Genomic DNA, 26,263 nt, shown 5'->3' with positions numbered 1-26,263 from the left:
TGTTCCCTCTCCTTGTATGAGTTTGGAAAGGAAGAGAAATTGTGCAGAACAGAGCGCAGTCAGTAAAGAATTGTGCTCTGAACTGCTGGGAAGGAATGGGGGAATTTTGTACAAAATATTTTGGGGCCCAAGTTGATCGTACAGGGTTGTGAAGTCTGCAGACAGAACTGGGTGTGTGTGCTTAGGTGCTCCTAAACCCAAAGATCCCCCAGCTTCATCTTGCAGGGGGGAAAGGCAGTTGCAATCACACATTGATGAGACCAATGTTCCTGGGTTTCGTAAGTTTGTCCAACGGTCCCTGTCCAAGCTTACTTGCGAACAATGAAATAACTTCATTATTTCCAGCTGTAACAGCCAAATCGTATGCTGATTGCCCTTTTGCATTCTTCTTTTTTATACTTGCATTGCAGCTGGAAATAAAGAACAGATTGTTTTAAGCTACTTAAATTCATTCCAAGTTACTGGGATTAGTGAAGTGGCTCGTAGGTAAATGTTGGTACAGAGTAACTTCAAAATTTCTGGATGCCTCTTCTGGCAGAGACACAACTGTGAGGTAAGACCGCTGAGCCCTGGACAGACTCTGGCCCTTCAGTATTGCCAGCTAGGTCTGTGCAAGCAGGCCGTGGGCGCCTGCTGCTGAGTTAGCGGCCCAGCTACAGTACTCACCGTAACAGGACTCTGATGCACTCCTCTCCCTCCGATCCAAGCAGAACTGCCTCGTGGAGAGCAGTGGTGTTGTGCCTGCACAGGAGGAATGAGTGAAGTACTTACTACCTAAGGAAACTGTCCTGGTACATGGAGAAGTGGTCTAGCAAATTAAACTGAGGAAAATGAAGAGGAGAATACAGAATACACTAGGAATCACAGTGTTGTTTGGTTTTTTTTTTGGGGGGGGGGGTAGGCTTGAGTGTGGTTTATCGTATTAAGCTGAAGTGGATGAAGGAAGGAGTTGAATACAACAGCAGCTTTCTCAACAGAAATTATGATAAATCTTCAAAGCTGGCAACCGAAAGAAGGACCATGAACACTATTTGCTCAGTTGCATTTTTTGCATTTTTTAAATTTGACTTTGAAAGTTGCTCCTAGACTATAGATTTGTGGAGGAGGGGTGGGAGGTTAATCCTCAGTAAAATTGGAGCGTGAATGCTTTTTTGATAAAACTTCAAAAGACTTGAGGCAGAGAATCGGTGCTCACTTACGGTCCTGACTGCTGGTCAATGTCAGCACCTTTTTGCACGAGAAGGGAGATTGCTTCCACATGCTTGTTAAGGACAGCAACTGTGAGAGCAGGTCGGTCCTCAGCGCTGATACAGTTTGGGTCAGCTCCCTAGAAAGCACAGGAGAGGGAAGGTGAGCTGTTGAAAGCCATACAGATTCTTCAGCTTCCACTTGCTTTAATATTATGCCAATTTAAGTTGGCAAATGGACTTTATGCTCAAGACAGAAATGTTCAATTTGTGTGGTACTGTTTCTTCATGTTTCTTCTGAATACGTTATCTCCTAGCTCAAAGCCAGAGGAAGTGTATACAGCCAGGGCTGTCAAACTAGATCCCACAGTCAGGATGCACCTTACCATGCAGCAAAAAGGTAGAGGTTATGCTTGCTTTTGCTATAAAGAGGACTTGACTCTAAACTATAAAATTAATACATTTTTTTTCTGCATGGCCTTGACAAACCCAGAGGAGAATGCCTCACGCGCCCACCAAACAGAAATTTGGGGAGAACATATACAAATGTAAACTAGGATATTTCTTCTGTAAAATGCTCTTTCAACCTGAAGACAGTCAGTTGTATTGCAGACATTGCCTCTTAAGCATAAAGTTGAAGTCGCATAGCAGGCTCATATTTATACAGTAAATGGTCAAAGAGTTAGAAAGGTCGAAGAGTTAGAAGAAAGAACTTCAGTTAACTTACCTCACTGAGCAATTGTTCTACCAAGGTGATTCTTCCTTTCCCATGTGGACCCAGTTCATCCAGTAGTTGTCCAGATTCTGGCTGTGGAAACCGAAAACATTTCCGGTACCATTTCACATAGTGAAAACAGAAGTAGGTGGGCCATATTGCCCTTGAGTACTGGTGGAAAACGCACACAGTGGCGTGAATGCAGTGTAGCTGAGCCTCAGTGTTACTAATCCATAACCCTTTGGGAATGAGCAAGTGTTGGCTAACCCAGGCTAATACCTCACTCTTGAGGTCTTGATTCAGCAAACATATCTGCAAATTATTAGCTTTACATCAATGCAGCTTTCCAGGGTTGTACAAAGATCTGCTCACCACAGTAAAATTCAACATGGGCACAAGTTCTTTGCTATTGGATTAAAGTTTGAAGCTTCCAGAACTTGTAGAAGTATTTTATTTTAAAAATTAGTATGTTTTGACTCACAGAAATTAGTTTACTAAATCTTGAAACAATAAACAAGCAAAAACCTAAAACCTTTTCCTTTTATTTCTTCCACCTACTTCCTCTCCCCTTCTGAAAGCCCAATCACTTCACCAAGTGTTTTTATGTCTGGACTCATATCACAAAGGTCTGTATTTTCTTCCACCTGTTGAGTTGGCTAAGTGATCCAAGTTTAGGTTAATGTACATTTCCCTTTTGAAATTTTCTATGCCATTACTGACAATCCATTCAGTACGCAGTGCTTCCAGGATATTTGGTCTCTAGTAGAAGTAAATCCTTGTTTTCTGCATTAAACTAGCCCTCAGTTCTGCTGACATCTCAGCTTGATGGGAAAATTCAGTTGATTTAAAAGTTTGTTGCATTGATCATCTTCTTCCGTCTAGTTCACAGTCTGTGCCAACAGTAGCTCTAGCACAGCCAAGGGTATGTCCTATGGAGTCAACCTAAGTAGCAAGGTCAAGGGAGGACAGTAATACCTCCATCTGATGTTGCTTCTGAGAAAAAATTATAACAAAATCAGTCTACAACATTCTTGAGGCCTAATGCTGTGTCAGTAAAGCAGAATAGGTCCAAAAATAAGAACAACAATCTAATTAAGCTCTTAGTAGGAACATGGTTTAATTATTTCCAGTTCTGCAATAAATGCCAGTTACCAATGTTCAGGTTTTATATTAAGTTGGACTTTTGACCCCTTCCCCCACCCCCAGTCACTATTAAAAACTTTCTGTTTTTACCCTTGGATGCCCTCCTTCCTGTTAGTGCTGTTCTATAGGTAGTTTTTCCTGTACTGGCAAAAGATACATACGGAGAGTTTATCTTCTTTTTCTGTAAGTGTTCTTGACTTTGTTCTCTTTATTTTGCCTCTCAAATGGAAAAGATTATAATCATCTTTGCCTACCAGAAAGGGAAACAAGTGTTAATTCAAAGCAAAGTCATATCCTAACAAGAACTTGGGGGAGAGATCTGGAAATAATTTATCCACAAATATATTATTTTGTGTTGAAATCAAAGCAATATTTATCAGTTTTCTACAAGAGAAAGTGATGAAACGTTTGTTGCAGATCAGACTGGTTTTAACAAAAGGTTACACTCAGGCAGTCTTAGAAATTTGCTGTTTTGAAATGAAGATTCAATGAAATGTGGAGTTTGGGGTGTTTGAGTCTTTTTGTTAATTAGCTGCAGCTATTCAACAGGCTTGACTCAGATTAATGAATTCTTTTGACCAAAAACCTTAAAATTTTCAATGCTGTTTGAACCCCAAATACCTAAGAACAAGACTAGAGGACCTTGAGTAGAAAAGTACATCCATTATTTTTAAGAGACATCATCTACCAATGTGCAGAAGGGTTGATAAGGAAATTACACAGCACATGGGGACCTTTAAAAGCTGGTGCTACTGGAGTGCCTGGAATCCCAATCCCATTATTGACACTTCAAAAAACCAGCTGCTGGTGCTGTGGCTACCTCTTGAAAGTCTCAGACTGGAAACACAAAGTGGATGAAACTTATATGTGAATTGAAGTATGTCAAATTACACTACAGGAATTTCTGAATTCTAGTGCTGACTTTACAACTAGTTGATTTAATGAAAACCTGAATCCAACAGGAGATGTCTAAAATGCTGAGCTAAAATTACTGAGACCAGTGGGAGAGACAAGCTAAGCATCCCTGAAAACTAGGTCTAGAATTAATGTATTTCATAGTTTCTTATCTTTGTCAAATGTGCCAAAGCTGAAGTCCCTGGCAGAACTCAAAAGTGCAGATAATATTGATGTTTAATGGCTCCTATTGTAAAAGAATATGAAGAGCATTTAACATTTTATTGCTATAATACAAACACTGCTATGAGCTGTGGCTGCAGTTTACTGGCCTCTTCAGCTGTCCTCTAGGGATGAAGTTTTTCTCAGAGTTGGTACACTGCTTAAATCTCAACTCAGTCACATTTTGAGACTTAAAGATAACTTAAGTAGGTGCAGAATGTGCTGATATATTAGTTTGCCTGTCTTGGTAGCACCTTCCAAGTGCTGCTTCTGTATTCTTGACTACTATATTTATGGTCCATTGTAAAGACGGGGTGTTGGGGGGGAAATCTCACCAAAACTAGTCTGGCTGCCATCCTGTCCATCTCTGACTTCTTTTACAGTATTCAGGTAATGATCGCTGAACTTCACTGGTTTATTATTATGAATATCCTGTAGAATCATCAAATGCAGGTAGTTAACAAGATTATCATGTAATGCTGTTACAGTCTTAGTAGCATAAAATGGTGTTGCATATGAAAAAATATGTAGGCTTTTAATATCACTGTCAAATTAGCATAAGTCAAATTATTATGTGTAATTGAACTCCAGTTTAAGGCAAAATAATGTAGCATCTTTTTCTAAACCTTGTGTTAGGTATTTGTTTTGATTTAAAAAAGAAAAAAAGTGACACAAATTCACTTAATGAAATTATGATTCTCATCCAAATGGAAGTGTTTCTACCACTTGAGAGATCTGATTAACTCCTCACTTGTGAAATGATGTGATATACCTTTTCAGGCACCACATGGCAAGGTAAGCTTGTTAAGATTCTACACAAGAGATAGTTTGAATTTTGGATCTATGAAATGGTAGATTTTCATCTTTGAAAAGCTGGAAATGGATATGTGGGTGGGTTTTGGAACATGGTCATTCTGAAAGTAGGGATTGTAAGTGTTTGAATATGGTTAACACGAGCTCTGGCAAATGTTATCTCCAAACTATTGAAAATGACTAAGCTTGTTTCTTAAGAGCACAATTTGCAGAGTGAAGAAAAGGAGGATCTAAGATTGAGAGCTAAGGTGTGCTAGAATCATCAAACAACATATAACAATAATGTTAATATTAGCAGCAAACTAATGAAATGCAAGATGATAGCAACATAACCATGAAGTCTGGCTTAATCAGATAAAGATACCTGTTCAGCCAGCTTCAACAGAAAAAGAAAGATTCCTTTCTCTGAAGTGATGAGTTAACACCCTCTGAACAAAATAATTTCTTGTTTAGACTTGAATTTAAAATATATCAGCTTTACACTGACTGGTCTAGCAACAGCTTTGTACTAGCTGCCTAAACAATGGGCCCCATCCTCCGAACTGACCTTGTTTACAGCAAGAGCGTAATTCAGTGTAATAGTGACCTCATAGTCGTCCTCACAGATGGTAGCAGAATTAATCTAGAGGGAAAGAGCAGCTGTTAGTATCTCTTACAAAAAGTACACAGAAATAGTTTTAGGAATAAGTCTTGCTGATGAGGTTTATTATGGAGCCCATACAGAAAATCATACGTGGCATTTGCCTACTTGTGGTATTGTTCCAGCACTTCCCACCTAACTAAGAAACAGGCAGGTGGTATTTTGAGTAACTGGAAATATAAGAACGACTGAAATGCCAGACGAATCCAAAAGATGTAATAATGCTACGTTTCATGAAAGTTCAGTCATTCTCCACCCAGATTTCACAGCTGCATGAAAGGCTGTGTTGTTCTTAGGACTCCCTGCTGCAGGAGGACCGGTTGCTGCTTTAGTTGTACCAGTCTGTAGGAGCACAGTCTGTAGTAAAATGTGGGCAATTTTCTGTATCAATTAATTGAGGCAGTACTTTTGGCAAGGAGACTAAGTTATACAAAAATGAGTGCACAGGGGATTACAAAGAAGTGGAATTAAGCTGACAAGGTTATATTGCAGCAGGTTGAGAATTTTGAGATAAGGTTGACTATATTTCTAATCCACGTGAAAACTGAAAAAGCAGCATTAAACCCAGAAAGTTTGCAACTCCTTTGAATCACTTCTGTTACTTTTGGGGGCAGTGGTTTCAAGACAATAGGATGACAAAAGGCCAAGAAGCAGCAGGAATAGCCTTCTCTAGGCAACTGAATATTTTTCAGGCATATCCTTTTGAACTCTCTAGCAAGGGAAGTAAGTTACCTCAGCTCTACCAAGCAGATATCTTTTATATTTACACTTGTACTACATATACTTACTATACTACTATACTTACATTTATACTTGTACTACAGCTTCTGAACTTATGGGTAGACCCAATAGGTCTCAGTGGGTATAGAATTCAGATGGAAAGTATCTGTTGGAGTGTCATACCTCCCACAAGTGTAATCTGCCAAACAACAATTACCCTTCTGACCCATAGTGTTCATGAATTTTTCTGTAGCTGTTTCTATGTGCTAAAACTGTTGGGTTTTTTCACTGGTGTGTCAGATCAGTCAAGACAGGCTAAGAAATAGTGAGCCTGAACTGTATCAAGGGTGTCTTCAGTCAGACACTGGGAAACAGCTTCCCAAGTAGTTAGGCCAGTTCAAGGAGTTCCCAGCCCTGCTTCTGCCTGCATCCAGCTGTGCACTGCCAGTCTACTTTTGCACTAGCACTGATGCCCTTTTTCCCCCTCCAGACCTATTTTTAGCTTGGCTCCACAGGACGTCGCCACAAGCAGTTGCGCTGGCAGCACCTAGGAAGCAGCGTGAGGGGATGCAACCCCTTAACCCAGCAGGGCTGCCAAAGAAAGCAATACAGTACTGCAGCTCAACAGCAAGGATAATTGAGTGCAGAAATGGACTGCCTGGGGCAATTGTGAAATCTCCATTGTTGGTGAGTTTGAAAAGCTTCAAGACAAACATCTGTCAGACGCAGTTTAGGCAGAGTTGATCCTCCCTCAGGACAGGGACCAAATGATCTCTCAGTCATACCAGCCCTATCGTCTAGGACTGTTTGGGAAGAATCTCTGGTTCCCACCTTCTTGCTATCACCCCTTTAATCATTTCAGTGCAGTTTGGTGACATCCTGAAGACTACATCTCCAGTAAGAAGAGCAATACCCTGTTTCTGTAAAACTGGTATAGTTTATACTAGAAGCGGACTATATAGCCAAAGAGAATTGCTGCTATCTGCTGGTATAATCCAGCCCGGAGCAGAGGCAAGCGTATCAGCTAAATCCCGTTTCTAGCAAGGCTTATTTAACTGACCAACTACATAGATGTCAGTAATCTCTTCTTTTTCTTGTTAGCCTGCTGTGGGATATTAGAAAAGCAGCTGAGGAAGGGCTTTCTTGCTTCTGTCACTTCTCTTATAGCTGTGAGGTGAGAGAAGAACAGAAACTGCCATAGGAAAGAAAGCAGAAAAGAAATCTTCAATAAAAGATTGAGTAAAGCATGGAACAGCAAAACAAGACAAATTACATACACAAACAGGTCAAGGTCTAAAGAAAAGGGAGACATCTATTTTTCCAGTGTCTATCTAGCAGCCACAATAATCTTTTCATAACATTCCATAGGAAGATACTGCTCACAAGCTCCTTCCTACCTTTCCCATTCGAGGTTCGCCAACCAGTGCTCTGAATTCAAGGTTGTTCTGAGCATAGCTTCTAAGGTGAGCACAGACATGATCCAGCTGTTTTCTCCAGTAGCCTTATAAGAGAGAGTTAAGCAGGAGAAAAATCTCTAAAACAGTGCTTAACATTTCTTCCAGTCATGATTGATAATTTAAAAGATAGCATATTTTCACTGAGACAGAAAAAAAAAATTCTTTAGAAAATTCATCTGATCAAGAAAATGAGAAGCAAGTTATACTCTATAAAAAGGTGATATAGTGTCTTATCCATAGGTCAAATTCATTCTTAGGGCACCTCTGTTCACAACAAAACCATGTCTCCGAATTGTCCTTGAGAATCAAAACTGCCTCCATGTGAAGAAGAATCTCACAATGTTCCAGATCATAATAATAAGAAAAAAAAAAAAAAGTACAATATTAAAACTAAGCAATTGTGCATTATTGAACTGATTTTTAGTTGATTTGAAATCACTGACAGGTAACAATAAGCCAAATCTGAAAACTGCAGACACAGTAATAGCATTCTGGTCTGTGTAAATTGTTCCTCAAATATATGCTTTTCAATTATACACAGCAGAGCATATTAAAAGCATAAGCATTCCTGCTCTTTTGCTTGTCAGGATCTCTGTGAGAGTCAGCATCCCTTTATGCTGGTACAGGGTGTGAAACACGAGGGGCTGAATGCACCTGGGTTAGAAACTCAAGCCATTTAGACTTTTTGCAGCTCCTGTCCAAGTATTTACGAAGCAACATTCTGTTTTCATCAGAGAAAGAAACAAAAAGATTTGTTCTCATTCTTAAGTGATCGTTATCAGGATCTGGCCAATTTTGGTTTTGAGCATAGTTATGGAAAGTACCGAGTATGAATTAGTTTGTTTTAAATAAATTGTGTAGGCTTGGTAACTTCGTTTAACTTACACAATGAATTTACTCTGACCTTATCCTTCCCTTCATGTTAAGTGAAGCTCAAAAGAGTGAGAAGAAGCCAAGTCAGAAGAAAAGCGCTGCTCTGACTTTTACAAGAGAAGGCAAGTGCACAAGGATTTTTGTGCTTGGAGGACTCTTCCAAGATCAAACTGGTAGAAATTATGACAAAGTAAACCAGCAAATCTTATTTGTTAAGCAGCTTAAAAGGAATGTAAAAATAAATATATAACAATATAAATTGTTCCCTACCATGGTCTCACATGCAAAAACGAATACAAGTTGAAAACAGTAATTAAAAAATCCAAGCTAGACTACTACTTGGTGAGTGATCCCCCCAGAGAAGTCAGTATTATTTGCAATAAACTGGTTCATAACTAGCCTAAATCCCAAGATTTTATATAAAAAAAAATAATCCAGATTGCCAGGAACATATTCTTGCATGTTTGATGTTTTATTATATCTAAAAGGATTTTTGGCAGCACTTATGGAATACTTGAATTCATGCTGTCAGTAGTTGATTACACCTCTATCACACTGATTTACTGTTTTTTACAGTAGAAAATGGGAGGCTTCTTTGTAAAGTTTACCTGGTAAATGACTTGACTCCTGTTCAAAACAGACTAAGAGTAGAACAGAAGAAGAAATACAGTATACATTGGAGGATTAGTGTTTTGGTACTAGTGTTATTTTCCCCTGTCCTAACTGGTTGGTTTTTTTTTTAATCTTCACAAAAGAATAGAAGGTTAGTTAATGGCTGATATGGTCAAGAAATAATTTTTTAAAAAACACCTTTATGTAACCACTTTTATTTAAAAACTTTAATATCAAATGTCTGATACTATTTGAATTGAAGAAATAATGGACATATTTGGTATATATAGACAAGATTTTCTTGAGTGATAGCGTATAGTCTTGTTGATACATGTAGTTTCATACAGCTCAGCATCAAGGAAAGGGAACAGCATGAAAGAGCTGCCTGTAACAGACATTTATTGATTTATAGAATGAAATATGTTCCTCAGTCCTTGGCAGAGTCTAATGGAGAATACATTACACAATGCAACTTCAACAAAGTTATCTCTGCTAAATGGATAAAAATTAACATAGTTCAAAAGCAGCCCAGAATTTCCTCCCAGCCTTTCCCAGTGAAAGGAGTTCTCACTCACAAGTCAAGAGCTGTATTTCTGATAGGGAAAGATGAACGTTTGGTGTTGCTTTTTTTTTTTTTCCTCAGCACTATTATGAGCCAATCCTTTATTACCTCTGATTAAATTAAGGTCCCTGACATGTTGAGTCAAGTGTTGTATTTCCTACAGTGATGTCTAAGAGAACACGCCACATTTCAGGGCAAGGGAGTAGTGAAACAGATTTCCCTAGTGATAATTTTAAAAATAAGAATGCATCATGTGGATATTTATATACCGAGTCAAACCAGGAATTTCTAACATTCATTAGCAACATTAGAAACTATTGTTTCTACCCAATAGATAAATTATTCTGATAATGGCCTGAGGGGTTGACCCTCTAGTTGTAGAAAAGAGCTAGAGATGGGAAAGCGGATCAAAAAAAGTAACTGCTCCTCCAAGCCATTTGATGCCGTAGTGATCTAAAATTAACTTACTCTCCGGACTGCACAGCTGAACTTCCCTGTGACATCAAAGACAATTTGCCAATTGGGCCACTTATTAGGTCCCTAATTAATACTGATGGACTGCCTTCGAGAGTTTGGGATCCAGAAAGCTGAAGCTGATGTTTTCCCATGATAGTAAAACTAAAACCTCTAAAAAATTGCAAACTTTTTAATGACAGCAAACAGTCAAGTGTTCCACAAAGAGCTAACTAATCAAACCAGGGACTATGAAACAAAGTCATCTGCAGTACTGACAGTAGTTTGCGCGTGGACAGTCTCTGCAGAGAGTGATGTAGATGTACTGATACCTTTGAGAGGCTGGAAGATGGGGCTGACAAGCTCTCAAGGTTTCTACTAACCCTATTTCTTGTAATCCTGTAAAGAATCCCTTTCTTTAGTTTCTTTTGCTTCTGAAACTTCTATAATTTATTCCATAACAGCACACCAAACAAGTTCCTCACATAGACAAGCCTCATTGTATGTTTTAAGAGCCCTGTGTCTCAGTTTTAACAATACCCGCAGCAGGTGCTATCGCAGATTTCCCTGAACATCACATGGCCAGCGGTGGGGAGGGCGCTGGGGGTGTGTGTGCTTCTTCAGTGGTTTCCAATTCCCCTGATCTTGTAGGATCTGAGGAAATCAATCTCCTAGCAAATTAGTAAGGCTGTACAGGGGTCAGTAACCAAAATTTTGATATTGCCGATAGCCTTTCTTTTAGCTGTTGATGGAGATCACTGATTGAATTCTAAGGCATTTACAAGCCACTGGTGGGAAGACAGACTTGTAAAGATGTAAATCAGTCTCCTACTGATGGCACATTCCACAGACTATAATCTTTTCACGACAAAGCAAGGTTGTACATTGCAGCTTTGTTTAGAAAACATAAAATCAAAACTCCTAACCTTTTCCAGGACTAATGGCTGTCAGGAGAGGCTTATGATCACTCATCTTTTCCAGCTTTTCTTTTTCTGAAATCAGCTCAAGCTCCTTCTTTTCCAACAGTTTGCTAGATGGGTAAAAAAGTCCAATGGTTTGGGTTCCTTTGTCTTCTCTTTCTTTTAGTTCTGCTCTTGATTTGGGCAAGGAAAAAAAAAGAGGCTGCCAGGCAACTTGAGCTTGAAATTGTTTAGCCTGTGGAGGGAAAGGAAAAGTGTAAGTGATATAATCAGATATGATTAAATGGCTTACAAGCAGAAATTAACTAGAACACTATACAAGACTGTAAAGGAGTGAAAAAGCTAGCAGGAAGAATCATTAGCAATTCTGGATTTTAATTGCCAGTCTGTAACAATGATGCAACTTATCACAAATATTCAAGCAAAAGCAAAGCTCTTCATGGTTGCCAGCAGTATGACATATATGCTTTTGCAAGACAAAAGCTGGCCGTGATAAACATTACAGTCTTTCTTAAAACAAGAATTTTAAAAACACTACATGAACAAATACCTTGTATCAGCAGGACACAAATAATTCACACGCAACAAGATAAAAGGACTTAAAGAGCTAAGCCTTTTGAAAAGCTGATTGCTTCTCACTTTGCTATTTAGAGTAAGGCTGGATTAAGGCCTTTGGCTAAGGCCACCTTCAGCAGAAAGCAGTTCTCAGAATAAACATCTCCTCGGTTTTGCCCTCAGCATGCTCACAGACCACAACGTTATCTCTAAGAGGAAATGAATGGAGTTGTGCCGCTCTATACCTGCAGTGGACTAGGTTTTTAGCTGTTTCAATATTTTTGTAATACTTTGTAATACATGTGTTTTACCTTAGAAAAACCCGGTGTGTCCCCAGCATCCACGAGACTGCCTCTCTGAGAACCTGCCCTTGATGGGGGCTCTATGTAAATGCCACAGGACCCACAGAAGCGAGCATATGGATGGTTGCTCGTACCACACTTGAAACAAGTAAAGTAGGACGGAGGAGGTCCAGGCTGGAAAGTTCAGTACAGAAAACATATGAGGCATAGGTTCAGGAATGATAAAAGCAGTGGCATGAATTAAAAAAAGGAAGTAAACTAGTGCTACCTAAAGCTACTAGATTAGAAATACTAACCAGGATATCAGATTGTTAACACACTGGCAGTTGCAAGACAGTAAATCTTCAGACATCTCAGCACTTTTTCAGTGAAGGCAAACACTTTTCAGACAGATCTAGCTTTATGGTATGTTATTTTTTTAATGTATACTTTCAGAAACACTTATTTTCTTTGGCAAAGCCCTGTAATTACTAGTCTGGTGCTCTGACACTGAGTATTGACTGCAGTTCTTTCCAGTTTAATTCTAACAGCACCCCCACCCCCGCAAGTCCCCTGGTACAGTACAGCACCAATAATTAAGTATGCATATAGAGGACTGTTTCAAATTTTATGTGAGCTCAGCTCACAGAAAAAAAACAAACAAAACCAATTCTCCTTGAGTGTGATCTTAGATTGAAAAACTATACCTATAAAAATATATGTCAGGGAAAATTGTTTACCCTGACTGTACCACTCAAAAGCTCTACTGAGCAGCAGTGAAGTACTTGTCTTTACTGAAATTATTGAGGCCTTCAGCCAAAAAAAATTGCATGCATCATCTCATCTCTGGTAATTGTCTGTATAGGTGATCATAGCCCAGAGCAGATATGGGAAAACTTGCATTAGATAAGCCTATACTTTAACCTTTGATGGATATGTTACTTTGGCAGAGTATACGGCTATTGCATCTCATCTGATGCTTATTGACCCATGGTAATTTGTTTAAATCTCTAAACCCTTAAGTCACTGACCGATGTGGGATCAGGATGTCATCTAAGCCTTTCATTTTTCTTTACATAATCCTACGTGCTCTAAGCAAGTATTTTGATAATAATCATAGCTCATAGAATTGTTTAGGTCGGAAAAGACCTTTAAGATCATCGAGTCCAACCCTTAACCCAGCACTGCCAAGCCCAGCACTAAGCCATGTCCCTGAGCACCACATCTACACATCTTTTAAATCCCCCCAGGGATGGTGACTCAACCACCTCCCTGGGCAGCCTGTTCCAGGGTTTGACAATCCTTTCAGTGAAGAATTTTTAACTAACATCCAATCTAAACCTCCCTTGGCACAGCTTGAGACCATTTCCTCTTGTCCTGTTGCTTGTTATTTGGGAGGGGAGACCGATCCCCCCCTGCCCACAGCCCCTGTCAGGCAGTTGCAGAGAGGGATCAGGTCCCCCCTGAGCCCCCCCACTCTCCAGGCTGACCCCTCCAGCGCCCTCAGCCGCTCCTCATAGTGCTTGTTCTCTAGAACCTTCACCAGCTCTGCTGCCTTTCTCTGGACACGCTCCAGCCCCTCCGTGTCCCTCTCGAGCTGAGGGGCCCAGAACTGAACCCAGGATCCGAGGTGCAGCATCACCGGTGCCCAGCGCAGGGGGACGGTCACCGCCCCGGCCCTGCTGGCCACACTGTTTCTGACACAAGCCAGGGTGCTGCTGGCCCCCTTGGCCACCCGGGCACACGGGGGGCTCATGCCCAGCCGGCCCAGCCAGCCCCCCCGGCCGCTTCCCCCGGGCAGCTCCCCAGCCCCCTGCCCCCCGCCCGCAGCTCCTGGGGCTGGTGTGACCCACGGGCAGGGCCCGGCTCCGAGCTGGGGCGACCCTCACACCAGTGGCCTCGGCCCCTGGGCCCAGCCCCCCCTGCAGAGCCCCCTGCCCCCCGGCAGGGCAGCACTGTCCCCAGCCTGGTGCCACCTGCCACTGACTGAGGGAGCGCTCCATCCCCTCGCCCCGAGCATCGACACCGACATTAACCAGGGCTGGCCCCAGCACGGAGCCCGAGGGACACCACCTGTGACTGGTTGCAAACTGGAGTTAAATCCATTTCCCACCACCCTTTGGGCCTGGCCACCCAGCCAGCTTTTTACCCAGCAAAGAGTGTGCCCATCCCAGCCACGAGCAGCCGGTTCCCCCAGGAGATGCTCTGGGAGATGGTGTCCAAGGCTTTACTGAAGTCTAAGTAGACGCCATCCACAGCCCTTCCCACATCCACTAGGTGGGTCATCTTGTCATAGAAGATCAGGTTCTTCAAGCAGGACCTGCCTTTCCTAAACCCATATAACATGCTGTGTACTAACGGAGAAGAGTTTTGCAAAGAGAAGTTTGAAATTGCTGCAGGTCACAGATGAGTAAAACCAGATTTGTCAACACAAACAGCAAAAGCACGTGCCTTGGCTCCACACCAGTCACAGAAACGGGCATCACATCGGTTAATGCGGCTGCATTTTGAGCACGAAACTGTCTTCCTTTGCTGGCTGTGGTAAGGTGGGGGAGTGTCTCCTGCAAACCTGGGCTAATAAAATAAAACAAGCATTAGGGAGAAAATACTTTTTATGAGGAAAAGTTCACAAACCAAATAAAGGGAAAGAGGAAAGCAAGCCACATGGACAACATAAAGTCATATTCAGCCTAAAAGAATTACTTTAACTTAGAATAAGCAACAGACTGACTTGGATCGAACCTGTAATTTTTTTCATTACAAAACCACAGTAAAATGTGTCATTAATTAATTTTAAAATATTTTTACCAGAACTAGAGGAACAAAAAATTTATTCCCTTATCAATGGTGTCCTTTTACACTGCGTATTAATTAACATGGCCCATATATAAATACACTTCAAGCTAAGGGGGAGGTTTCTCTGCTGATAAACTTATATTTTCAAATCCAAAGCACAACAGCTATTTTGATTTGTACCTTTCTTTGTAGTAGTATGGCAGGAAGAATGTATTCAGACAACAAATTTTCTTCCAGTTCGGTATTTGCTACAAAAATATTTTTTCCCATTTTTTTACCTCTTACAAGTTATATATTACCTAGCTTTCCTACTAACATTAACTTATATGGGTGTATGCAAAAGAAAACAGATATTTTTTCAGCTGAAACTTCTAGTGGTTGAGTATAGATCCTAGTTAGGACAAATAGGTCTTAAAAATGTTTTGCTGTGTTTGGCCTCAGGGCTTATGCAGGAACAGAACCCAAGGAAAATTATTTTGATTACAGACACCACAACAGCACATAAGCAAACACAAAATAGACCTATTTTCATCTGTGGCTGGCACTGCAGCTTGAATGATGCATTTGGGCGTTTGTTTGGAAGACAAAATTACAAAAGCACAAGTCCAAATATGTTCTAAACCAAAATTATTTAATAAGCATCAATAGTAATATCAGCATTATTACTAATTACTAAATATTCAGGAATTACTATTGTCTATCACTAATTAATCACTATTATTAGTAATTTTTCTGTTTACTATTAATAATTCTTACTTTCTAACTTTCTCTGTTAGCTACTACGGGTGTCACCATTCAAGTCATATGCCTAACTACGTATGCGGCTACATACTAATACCTACATTTAGTAAGGCAGCTAAATGTATGATTATCTTAGGTAAGAACAGATTCTTACTGAAATTAACTTTGAAATGACACCTCAGTGTCTATACAAGAGACCTTTGCCTCTAGCTACCAACAGTTTTAGAAGTCAGGATGTTGCCATTATAATCAGATTTTAACTTGCAAATCATTATTATTCTCTCATTTCTGTATTTATCACAACCTGGAGAAGTGAAATACCATCTGGTTTTCATACAAGACTTTTCAGAAGTGAAAGGAAAATTCTTCTAAGGAACTAAATGAGCAAGCTAAATGGGGAGTTGAAACAGACAGCAATTTTAGGGGGAACATTTATTGTTGCTTTTCTCATCCCTGGGCAGAGCCACAGCCAAATACAAGTATAGCAGCTGTATGCACATAGGGGAAGCAGCAAATGGAGATAAGAAAAATAAGGTAAAAATAAAGTCTTTTTTAACCTTATTTTTCTTATCTCCATTTGCTTATGATATTTTCTTCTCTCCGCTATTACTAAATAATTGAATCAACGAGAATGATCTTCCTGATGTATATACTCAAGTTTTCTGTTGCAATAGGAAACAATCTGAACACAAACAAGACTCCCTTGGAGTCAAGCCTACCCGCTTTCTAAGAGCCTTCTGAGTTTTCATAATGGCATTTGCAATCCTGACTTCCATAGGAGAAGCTTGAAGGTATACAAAACATTTATTTTTAGCTAGACTTTTGTGATGGCAAATCTGTGGGAGTACTGGGCTTGAATATGGCACGAGGGAGGGAATCTCAGCTTTTGCAGCATAGGGACACAGGGATATGACTTGTTTCCCAGAGAAAAAGAATGTTATGCTTTGATTTGATTAACCCTAGTGTGATTGAAGCAAGAAGCCTTACCGTCTGTATTTCAGGCAGTTTGCTTTCACAAGTCACACAGTATTTATGGTGAAGAGGATTTCCTGTGCCACACACCTGACAAATTACTTTGCCCTTTTAAACAGAGAAAGAATATATTTCACATAGTATTTGAAAACTGTGAACTTGATCTTACAAAATGCTGTGCTTATTCAGCCCTGCAGACAGAAGAGATCCTTCAAGTTTGTGCTGTGGGCTCCAGACTTTAGTTAGGCCATATTGCCTATGTATCTTGGTGACAATTTTTGTTATATTATGGTACAGTTCCCTCAGGAACTCCAGCATCAATACCTCCAGTATATATTGTTGTCAGGTTCCTCAATCACTGCACTCACACTAAACAGATAGCCCAGTATCTGCAAGGATAATAATGATAATAATAAACCGTGAGGGTGCCCTAAAAGTCCTTAACACAGTCACCACTAACAAGCAAGTTTCCACCAGAGCTAAGAAAAATGAGTCTAATATTTTGATTCTTGCCACCAAATAGTTCAGGTCTGCCTTTGCACCTACATCAGGGCTGCCATAAAACACTAAATCTGCACCAATGTCTATAATCTGCTTCGACACCAAGCTGGTAACTGTCTCAGATTATGCATCTCCGTTGTTACCTGATAGTCTTCAGCCAGAAATTTCCATTCAGCATCCATCTCTTTCCGAAACTGTTCCCTTGCAATTATCACAGCATCACAGAATGACTGAGGTTGGAAGGGCCCTCTGGAGGTCACCTGGTCCAGCCCTTCTGCTCAAGCAGAGTCACTTTGAGCAGGTTGCCCAGGACCATGTCAAGATGCTTTTGAATATCTCTAAGGATGGAGAATCTACAACCCCTCTGGGCAACCTGTGCAGGTGCTCCGTCACCCTCACAGTACAAAAATGTTTCCTGATGTTCAGATGGAACCTCCCGTGTTTCAGTTTGTGCCGGTTGCCTCTGGTCCTGTCACTGGGCACCACCAAAAGAGCCTGGCTCTGTCTTCTTTGCACCCTCCCTTCAGGTATTTATATACGTTGATGAGATCATCTCTGAACGTTCTTTTCTGTATGCTAAACAGTCCCAGCTCTCTCAGTCTTTCCTCCAGATGTTTAACGTTCCCTATTATCCTCATCACCCAAGATCCTCTGCTTGTCAGCCCTGTCCATCACTCCCTCACAGGGCTGCTCTTAACCCTTCCTCCCCTGTCATTTCTACTTCAAAGCCCTCCTTACTAGCCCAGCGCTCCTGTGAGGTGGATCCCATCTCGCCTAAGGAAATGTTGAACCTCTAACAGGGTCCCACCACCACAGAAACCAAAACCTTGCTGCAGACACCAGCTCTGCAACCAATAGTGGATGTGCAGCATCAGTCCTCACCTCCTCACACCCTTTCCCCTGACTGGGAGGATCAAGGAGGGCCCTTACTCCCTGGGTAGGGAGTATTTTGTAGGGCAAATGTTGTCTAGTTAAGACCACCAGCACTTTTGGATCACTGACTAAGACTGTGCCGTAACATTTTGGGCACACACCCACTGCCCCAGTCCTGCCAGCTCATCTGTGCAAAGCACATACAATCAAGTGAGGAAAGCAGAGTGATGAAGAAGTATTTCATAGACTTCAAATGTTTAGTAATATTAAGGCCATAAATCACAAAATCATAGAGTATCTCTTTACTGAACACAAGTGCATGCATTCCTGTCATTTATACTGCTACATCATGTGCTTTTCAGCAGACCTTTCTGAGCTTATGAGGTTTACCTTTAATGATTATTTCTAGTCAAGGTGTTTTTAAATCCTACTAACTCTTAAAGCTGTCATAATGTAATTATACAAACCCAAGTTGGATCAAAGTATTTGCAATGAACTCATCTGTTAGAAAAATGCATGCCAGGAGGTAAATCGCTATTTTGTCATGTTTATTCTCAATTACCTTTATGCAGATGTTGGTTTGGGGCTGCAGCTGTGGAGCTATTGGTGCCTCACATACAATGCAAGTGGGTGTATTCATCGGCACAAGATGTCTGCATTCAAGACATGGGGCCATCTGAATAAAAAAACCCATGACAGCATGTTAAGGGCCATAATGAGATCCTTAAGGTTATCATCAGATTCTCAGTATTTTCCTGGTTGGATTCTACATCAGCGGCAAAGCCACTGGAAACACAGCAACTGACAGCAACAGATACTGATACTGATCCTTAAAGGTCAAAGGCTATTGAGAAAATATGAAGACAACTGGGAAGAGAATGCTTTACTGACTACTAAAAATATGCCAGAAAGTTACCAAGTTAACTTTCAGTAAGATTAATACGCTACTATAAAATGCGTGCAGGTAGTTGAAATCCTCATAACTATGAACCTAATCTAAAAAGGTGGTGAATATTCTCAGTCACCACTTGAAACTACAGCATTGCCCCAGACAAGACATCTTTTTAATGACAGAGGAAAAAAATGCACCATTGACTTGTTAGATCAGGTAGAAAAGACAGTTAACAGGCATCACTGTAAAAATTTGGTGCTCTTACATATGCCCACACATGCCACCGTTTAAGGTTTCAAGCATACTAGATGGATCTTCTACAGCTATGCCACAAGCACTAGTTACTAACTAACTAACTGCACTAGTTAGCTCTGGAATAAGATGCATATACAGGTGCTGAAGATGCAGTGGGTGTTGTTGCAGGATGAGGAGGAACCCAAATTTGGCAATGCTTCCTGACACAGGCAAATAAAACACAATTTACTTTTTCATTGTTATCCTTATATATGGTAAGCAACTGAAGCAATCTATGGTTAATTTTGCCCATCATTTAAGAATTACATCAGATCCACTGCTAAAGCTACTGAACAAAATAAAACAACCAGAACAGAACTTCCCAAATGAAAGAGTGATTAAATAATGGTTTTGCCAGCATAGAATGTGTAATTTGCTGAAGAAGTTGTTTTCTCCAAAGATAATTTGTTGATTGGTAAGAGGTTTTGCTGACCTGTGCTCCTTCAGGGGGTGGGAAGCGATGTACTGGCACAGGTGGGACAGGAGATCCACATTCCTGACAGAAGTGAGCCAAGGGGTCAGACAGGCGAGGTGCAGAACAGTGTGCGCATCTGAAAATAACAGCTAGCTGGCTGAGCTTGTTTTGGTATTGCACTGCTACATAATAATGAATAACCTGGAACTCGATGAGACAGGACTTAGGCCACTGATTTCTCAGTTGTGGTTTCCAAGCTGTGGTGGTCCACATCCGCAGCCCTAGCATCCATGATATGAGGTTCTGAATTCTAAACAGCTCTGCAATGCAGAAAGCTCTCTGGCTGCTACAGAGTTTCATACTTTCTTCCTCACTGTGTGAGGTAAAATCTTCTGACACACAATCTGTGTCAGGCCTCACTGCTGCAGCATGGGGAGCCACTGATGTAGAACACATAAGCCTTTCAATACTGATAAGCAGCAAGGTTCTGTGAGACTACTCCAGTGAACAGTTTTCACCTACTGCAGTGAGAGGTGTACTCCAATTTGAAAAGACAGCTTTTCCTCTGCTCCTACAGGTATTAGGAATTTTTTTTAAGGATGGTAAGATAGTTGATAACTGTGTACAGTGAAATACAAATAAAACTATAAATAACAGAAAGAATTTTCAAAGACCTACCTAGATCATATTCTCCAGTTATGAGCCAGTGTCTGTCTTCACTTTCCTCATTTTTATAGTCCCACAACATTATCAACTTAGTTGCAAAAGGCAATTGCTCAGTTACTTTCCAAGGACAAATATGTTAAAAGAAGTCGCTTACTTGAGAAAATCTGTTTCCCTCTGGATCCTTGATGCCTGTGTGCTTGCTAAGCTTTTCCGGCTAGTCACTGCAGAAGAACTAGCAAACTGAAATAAAGGTAATTCTTTAGCCTTAGAAAGTGAGTATTTGCAAAATGCATTTATATATATGCTACTCTTATGATTAGCAAAATCAGCTGAAGATGGTATTTGAGACAAACTGCACTGAAATGCATTGTTTTAAGGAATATTTACACTTGATTCCCCCACTAGCTGCATCAAGGACCCACAGCTTCTTCCAACAATGTCTCGCTATTTACTTCCAAGACAGCATTACTGAATTATTAAGTTTTAAATATCAACTTGCCAACATATAGCAATAAATATTTGCTAATTGCAGATTCAGTAATGTATTAAAAGAAAATTAGTAGGAATGCAGGCATTGTTAATTTGCATTTCCTGGTTTTGTTGTTACTGATAACTATGCACTGCTTTGGGCATTCCTATTCTAGTCTGTCATTACCAGTAGATTTAAATTAACTGTATAATACAGCCAAAGGCACTGATTTCTGAAAGATTATATAAGAATGATCATAAATCTTCACCTTTTTATTTTTTTAGAGCTCAGTTGTGATGACAGCCTTTTACAGTGTTCTTCAACACCCCTTTGCTTACCTGTAACGACTCTGTTGGTAGTGCTGAGATGGATTCCTCTCCGTACTCTGTTGTTTCCAAATGACTGTCAAGGAGCTGTTGTTCTTGCAGGGACCTGTGAGCAGCCTTTCTTTCTGTTTCCCAGTCTGAAATTACAATCCTGTTATTCCACTGTCATTCACTCCATGCAGTTAATGTATATCTTAACGTGAATATTACACAGTCTCGCTTTAAATTCCAATAGCTAAGTGTATTTAAACATGTGTTTGACATCCATATTTTGGGTTCAAATAAACTGCGTGGAATTACAGGAAATTACACTAGAAGAAACATCACTCCTCTCTGAAAGCGCTTACTTTTGTATTTTTCTCTATTTGTGGTTTTCTTCCATCCTGCTCAACAACCCCCAGCTCCTAAGACTAAATTAATGTCTAAACATTAATACAATTCCCTCTTCTTAAAACAGTCCCATTGCCGTTACCATGGAATAACAGGCTTTATCTATAGAGAAAATCTGGGTCAAGCTTTCATTTGTGCTTTGTGTATTTATTTTGGAATCTTACTGCACAAAAACATCAGTAAAGCACTCCATAAAGGACTTGCAATCCATCAGTTTAAAAGCATTTTCTGGCACAAAGGGAAATACAGACTGGGCCTTGTTATGTTGCTGAGAAATTAATGACATTTTAATATGTTTAAAGGGGTAATGTGAAATGTATGGAAAGTAATTTTTGTTCTCTATTTGCCATGTTGAGCAATCGAATTTGGAATTACCAGAGGACTTTCTGTCTTCTAAGATGGTTTAAAAATTACCCACATTTTATCAGTCATACAAGAAGAAAACTTTACAGTATTTTCAGCTAAGACAGAACTCTATTTCAGTTTTATGAAGTAAAGTATACCTTGAAAATCTTGGGGTGCTTCACTCCAGGCAGGCTTGATTTCCACATGCACTCCATTCTTCTTTGGTTTTGTGGTAAACATTCCAGCTTCCCTCTCCTAAAAAGTAATTCTATTTGTATTCCAAATGAAATTCTTGATTTTGCTCTAATCCTCTCTTGCTATGGTTATTTGTTAAGATTTTTAAAGTACATGTTTAAGGTATTTATCTTCGATGCAAGCATTTGAGTATCTTAAATTATAAATGTATTTCTAAAATGTTTGTCCTGAATTGGTCATAGAAGACCAGCGGAAACAAGAAATAAAAATTGTGTCCCCTTGAAATTTTAATATTACAAAAAGGACCAAGGCAGCAAATATGGGCAAACAGAGAAAATAAAATATCTTAGAAGTATAGGCAGTCCAAGTTTATTCTCTAAGTAATATCATGCATAGAACATTTCATATTCACACAAGAGGTTACAAGTGTTAAAACTTACCTTTGTGGCGCTATCTTTTAGGAAATTCTTGTCATTGTCTTCAACAGAGTAAAGGATGTTTGGTTGCTTGTACTCTACCAGAAACACCTTTGTTACAACTGTACTTTCCCTGCAGTCCCTGAAAATCAACGTTCACAAAGCTATACATGTGCCACAAACCCATGTGCAGCAACAAGTAAATCACTAATGGACATGGCTCTTTTGCTGGAACATCTCTTCCAAGCTTGCAAGTCATTATTACAGTTGATAAGTATAATCCTGGGCAGCACTCTCAGGAACTACTGCTTTGGTTTGGTTTGGTTTGTTTTTTTCAAGTTTAAAATATGCATGATAAGAAGTTACCAATAAAATAATGAGATACTTTGATCCCTCAACAACTTTTACATGTAAAACTCTTAATACTCCCGTGTCTGCTTTCTGGAGTAACTAGTGTTTGCCAGCGTTGCAGAAAATAGAGGAAAGCGGGACTTTTCTTCCATTCATAATACCATATTCCTTTTCCTAGTCAAACAGTGGTTAGCATGCTGTTTATTTGACAAAAAAACCTGTCTCTACTCTTTATTAAAATACAGCAGTAACATTGAATTTGCTGTAAATGTCCAAACTATGCACTTGGGATTTATTGTCATTCTAGAGCATCTATTTAGCACACCTGAAAACATCTTAATAAAAAAACGTACTGGAAACAACTGTTAATCTAGGTAGCGGTATCAGAAAACATATATAGGCCCAGGTTTTGCATGTCCCTGCACAGGGAATATAATGGTGTTACATTCCAGAGTGGGCACAAGCAAAGGCTACCTGTAGGTACTAATAGCAGGGAACAGCAAGCCCAGATCCCCAGCTGGAGTGGAAGTTTCTGCTCCCTTGGAAATAAAAAACAATGCAACAGGGTACAGACAGAGAGTTTATGTGTCCTCTCTCTGTCTCTAAGCATGAAGTTAGTTTGGAGAAAGTCAGTTGTTGTGCAGCAAAATCCAGTTTTCTTTCTGTGTATTGTATTTTTACTTTACTCTTGCTCATACAACATTGTACTTAAGCTGTGAGATTTAGCATTTTGTGCTAGAAACTAAGCAAATTCCTGGGAAGACCTGCTTCTGTAAATCTGCTGAATTTATTGCAGTGGGATGACCCCAGAAAACAACATACCAGTTCCTCTGGCACTTCTGATGATAACGCTCAAAAGGACGAGCTCTAAGTATAATGTATTTTACTAGTTTCTCACCCACAGCCTCTGCAGATCATTGGCCTACATCCACAGCCCAGGAAATAAACATCTGGGAGCTAATCCAACCTCACAAACACTTAATGGATAAAAAGTGCTAGGAGAAAGTGAAGCCAATGCAACCCATGAAGATCACTTGATTGCAACCTGGCAGGGGCAAGGGGTGTCTCTCATTTGTGAGGTATGGAGTGCTTTAAACAACAGGGCTCCAAGCCATCACAGGGATATCTGTGCCTTGCCAAAATACAACTGAAATAAACAGGATCCTTACTTTGTAACTGCCAGTGCCTTGACCATTACTTTCCCAACCGGTAACGTGATAGGACCCTTATATTTAAAAGTGTTATGCTCTCCATAGCCAGGTTTCCTAATGAGTTCTGGTTTACTTCCATCTAAAGTGTAATAAATAGAGACCTCAGGTGTATCTGAAAGACACAGAGGAAGTAATTAGGCAAACTGTATTCAACCTGTGAAAAACGAGCTCTGCACCTCAAAGTACTCACTACTGTGCTTGATTCTTCTCACATAAACAAAACAAAGCAGTTCCATAAATGACTGTTTGGGGCCAAAACTGTTTCTTCCATGAAAAATTAATTACCAACAAATTCAATTTCATTATAAGCAATATTCCTCTTCGTAAAGTAGCTGTGAAATATTTTTGTAGGAAAACACTGAAATAGGTTGTGCATTCTAATGACAGAAAAGGTATTTTCTCCCACAGTGAAAGGTGACATTTCAAAACTTGCAAGGCAAACCTTTGGGGTGAGCCCGGCACATGATACTTGCAAGCATTGTTTTTGCAGTCAAAGCAAAATGCAACAGCTTAAGAGCTTGATCTTGGAAGCAATTCAGACTACTAATTGCAGACATATAAGTCAATAATATTTTTTGAATGCATAAAATTAAGTGCAAGTATATTTGGTATATCAAAACACGTTAGTTGTATAAATTTCTTAATGAAATTTGCACTCATGAAAATCCTAATTAAAAGCAAACAAAAGTATAGAGGCTAAAAGTTTCAGAGAAATGCGTAAGAGAAGGTTTTACATAGAGTCAAAGCTCTTGTTCATACCTGATTTTATTTCTACAGGAGTATTTGTGTCTATTTCATGTTTAGACTTCCCTGGAAGAGGGATTCGAAGTGGTATGACCTGAGGAACTGAGACAGAGCCAGCTGTCATTTTTCTCCGCAGTGATCTTTAAAAAAGAAAAACAAAAAGGCAGCCAATAACTTTTCTAAACAGAAGAATGCATCAAGATATTATTTTTTTTAATGTGATCCCTTGTCTTCGTTTCTCTTAAAAGAGAGAACACCAGTTTCTTTAAACTATTAGTTCTCAATATTTGCACAATTTTCACACTGAAAAGGAGGAGGATCCCAACAACCACCACACTTCTGACTTATCCTCCTGTTTCAGAACTGTGGACAAAGCTCGAGATGAGCACTGCCGCTTTCATTTCAGTTTGGCCTTCCTTGCTCAAGTCTGGTTTCCATGTGCTCAAGTGGAACAGCTTTAGCAACACACGTCAGTGATAGAAGGCAGGAGTGAGTAACAGTGAAGCATCTCTGCTCTCATCACGGCAGGCGTGGAACCAGCCTCTTGTTTCACTGTGGCCAGCTGAACATGTACAAGCTGTCCTGAAAAGGGCTGAAGCAAGACAGCTATTGCTTAAGCTTATCTCTGCTATCAGATGTGTTAAGAATGTACCTTACAGGTGCCAAACATGATTTCTCAGAATTTACGTAGTCATCATCATGTCACACAATTCAAGAATGAAAAACTGCGTTTGGGTGCAATAACATTTTATAATACAAAACTGTACCCCAGATCTTGGGAATTGATACTCAGGGCCAGGAACCATGTCTAGACTAGAAGCATTTGGTTTTGTAACCAACCCTTCAATCCTCCAGAAGCGTCTCTGAGGCTGCTCGTCAAGGCAGACAGTAATGAATCAGCACAGGAGGTGTGCGTTAGTCCATGCTCTCGCTGGGGCTGTGCTGAGGTAAGCCACGCTGCTGCCTGCAGCTGCCCATCTCCTTGCCTGGGCCGCACGAAGCAGCGGTTGAGTGGCACAGGAGACGCAACGACGGTGGATCACATCTTCACCTGACGCGATGGAGCAGAGAGTACTTTTCCTCAGGGATCCGCCCGTTCTTGGCACACCTGGATCAAAATCACAGTGCCCTGTTTCAGCCCTCTGGAGCCCGGTACTGGCGGCACATGTGTGCCAGTGGGCTCCATCCCTGCCTGGCTGGCCCCTGCCCCACCGCCCTGCCCGCCCGCACCGCCCCCTCAGCACCCCGTCAGCACCCGCTCCCACAGCCCTGCTTGCACACTTGATCCCTGCTGCTGAGGCTCTTGCCGATCCCACTCGATCCCTGCTGCTGAGGCTCTTGCCCATCCCGCTCGATCCCTGCTGCTGAGGCCCTTGCCCATCCCGCTCGATCCCTGCTGCTGAGGCCCTTGCCCATCCCACTCGATCCCTGCTGCTGAGGCCTTTGCCCACCCCACTCGATCCCACCCCAGTCGATCCCTGCTATAGAGTCCACCCCGCTCGATCCCAGGACCCCCCACCTCGATCCCAGCCGCCCCCCTGGATCCCCTCTCGGTCCAACGCCCCCCGCCCCCCGTTACCACAGACGCCGCGCGCCCGGCCGCGCCCCCCCCTCCCCCG

The 26,263-nt window shown here is 40.7% G+C and overlaps 1 protein-coding gene and 1 long non-coding RNA gene across 5 annotated transcripts; one reads left to right on the top strand and one right to left on the bottom strand.

Annotated features, from left to right (window-relative positions):
• Window positions 1-127: 127 nt before the first annotated feature.
• On the bottom strand, window positions 128-26,137 carry DZANK1 (double zinc ribbon and ankyrin repeat domains 1). Of its 4 annotated transcripts, none has more exons than XM_037405013.1 (21): window positions 25,485-26,137; window positions 24,660-24,784; window positions 23,859-24,012; window positions 22,363-22,480; window positions 21,886-21,982; window positions 21,005-21,129; window positions 20,352-20,437; window positions 19,550-19,667; window positions 18,493-18,606; window positions 16,572-16,664; window positions 14,499-14,621; window positions 12,078-12,242; window positions 11,218-11,446; window positions 7,732-7,835; window positions 5,522-5,596; window positions 4,497-4,593; window positions 3,207-3,295; window positions 1,915-1,995; window positions 1,200-1,327; window positions 667-741; window positions 128-410 (listed from the first exon to the last, which is right to left on the bottom strand). In XM_037405013.1, the coding sequence occupies exons 2-21, from the start codon at window positions 24,766-24,768 to the stop codon at window positions 245-247; spliced, it is 2,346 nt and encodes a 781-aa protein (XP_037260910.1). In that variant the 5' UTR covers window positions 24,769-24,784; window positions 25,485-26,137; the 3' UTR covers window positions 128-244. The 4 variants fall into 4 exon arrangements, with proteins under 4 accessions (XP_037260910.1, XP_037260911.1, XP_037260912.1 ...); XM_037405015.1 differs by having other exon boundaries at window positions 390-410; window positions 1,228-1,327; XM_037405014.1 differs by lacking the exon at window positions 16,572-16,664.
• Window positions 5,592-11,204, top strand: LOC119155919. The gene is made up of 3 exons (XR_005106918.1): window positions 5,592-7,021; window positions 7,703-7,797; window positions 8,719-11,204. It is a non-coding gene; the product is annotated as an uncharacterized LOC119155919 (long non-coding RNA).
• Window positions 26,138-26,263: the final 126 nt, after the last annotated feature.

The sequence above is a fragment of the Falco rusticolus genome, chromosome 12 (genome assembly GCF_015220075.1).
Source record: "Falco rusticolus isolate bFalRus1 chromosome 12, bFalRus1.pri, whole genome shotgun sequence".
Taxonomy (NCBI): domain Eukaryota; kingdom Metazoa; phylum Chordata; class Aves; order Falconiformes; family Falconidae; genus Falco; species Falco rusticolus.
Note: the sequence above shows the minus strand (reverse complement) of the source record. Positions and strands in the feature narration are given on the sequence as shown.

Coding starts and splice junctions, on each gene's coding strand:
- DZANK1 (XM_037405013.1), bottom strand. CDS start 24,768: ATGACAGCTGGCTCTGTCTCAGTTCCTCAGGTCATACCACTTCGAATC. Junction 21,130..21,885: donor AGCACCCCAAGATTTTCAAG/GTATACTTTACT, acceptor TTGTAATTTCAG/ACTGGGAAACAGAAAGAAAG. Junction 3,296..4,496: donor TGGCAGCCAGACTAGTTTTG/GTGAGATTTCCC, acceptor CCTTTCTGGTAG/GCAAAGATGATTATAATCTT.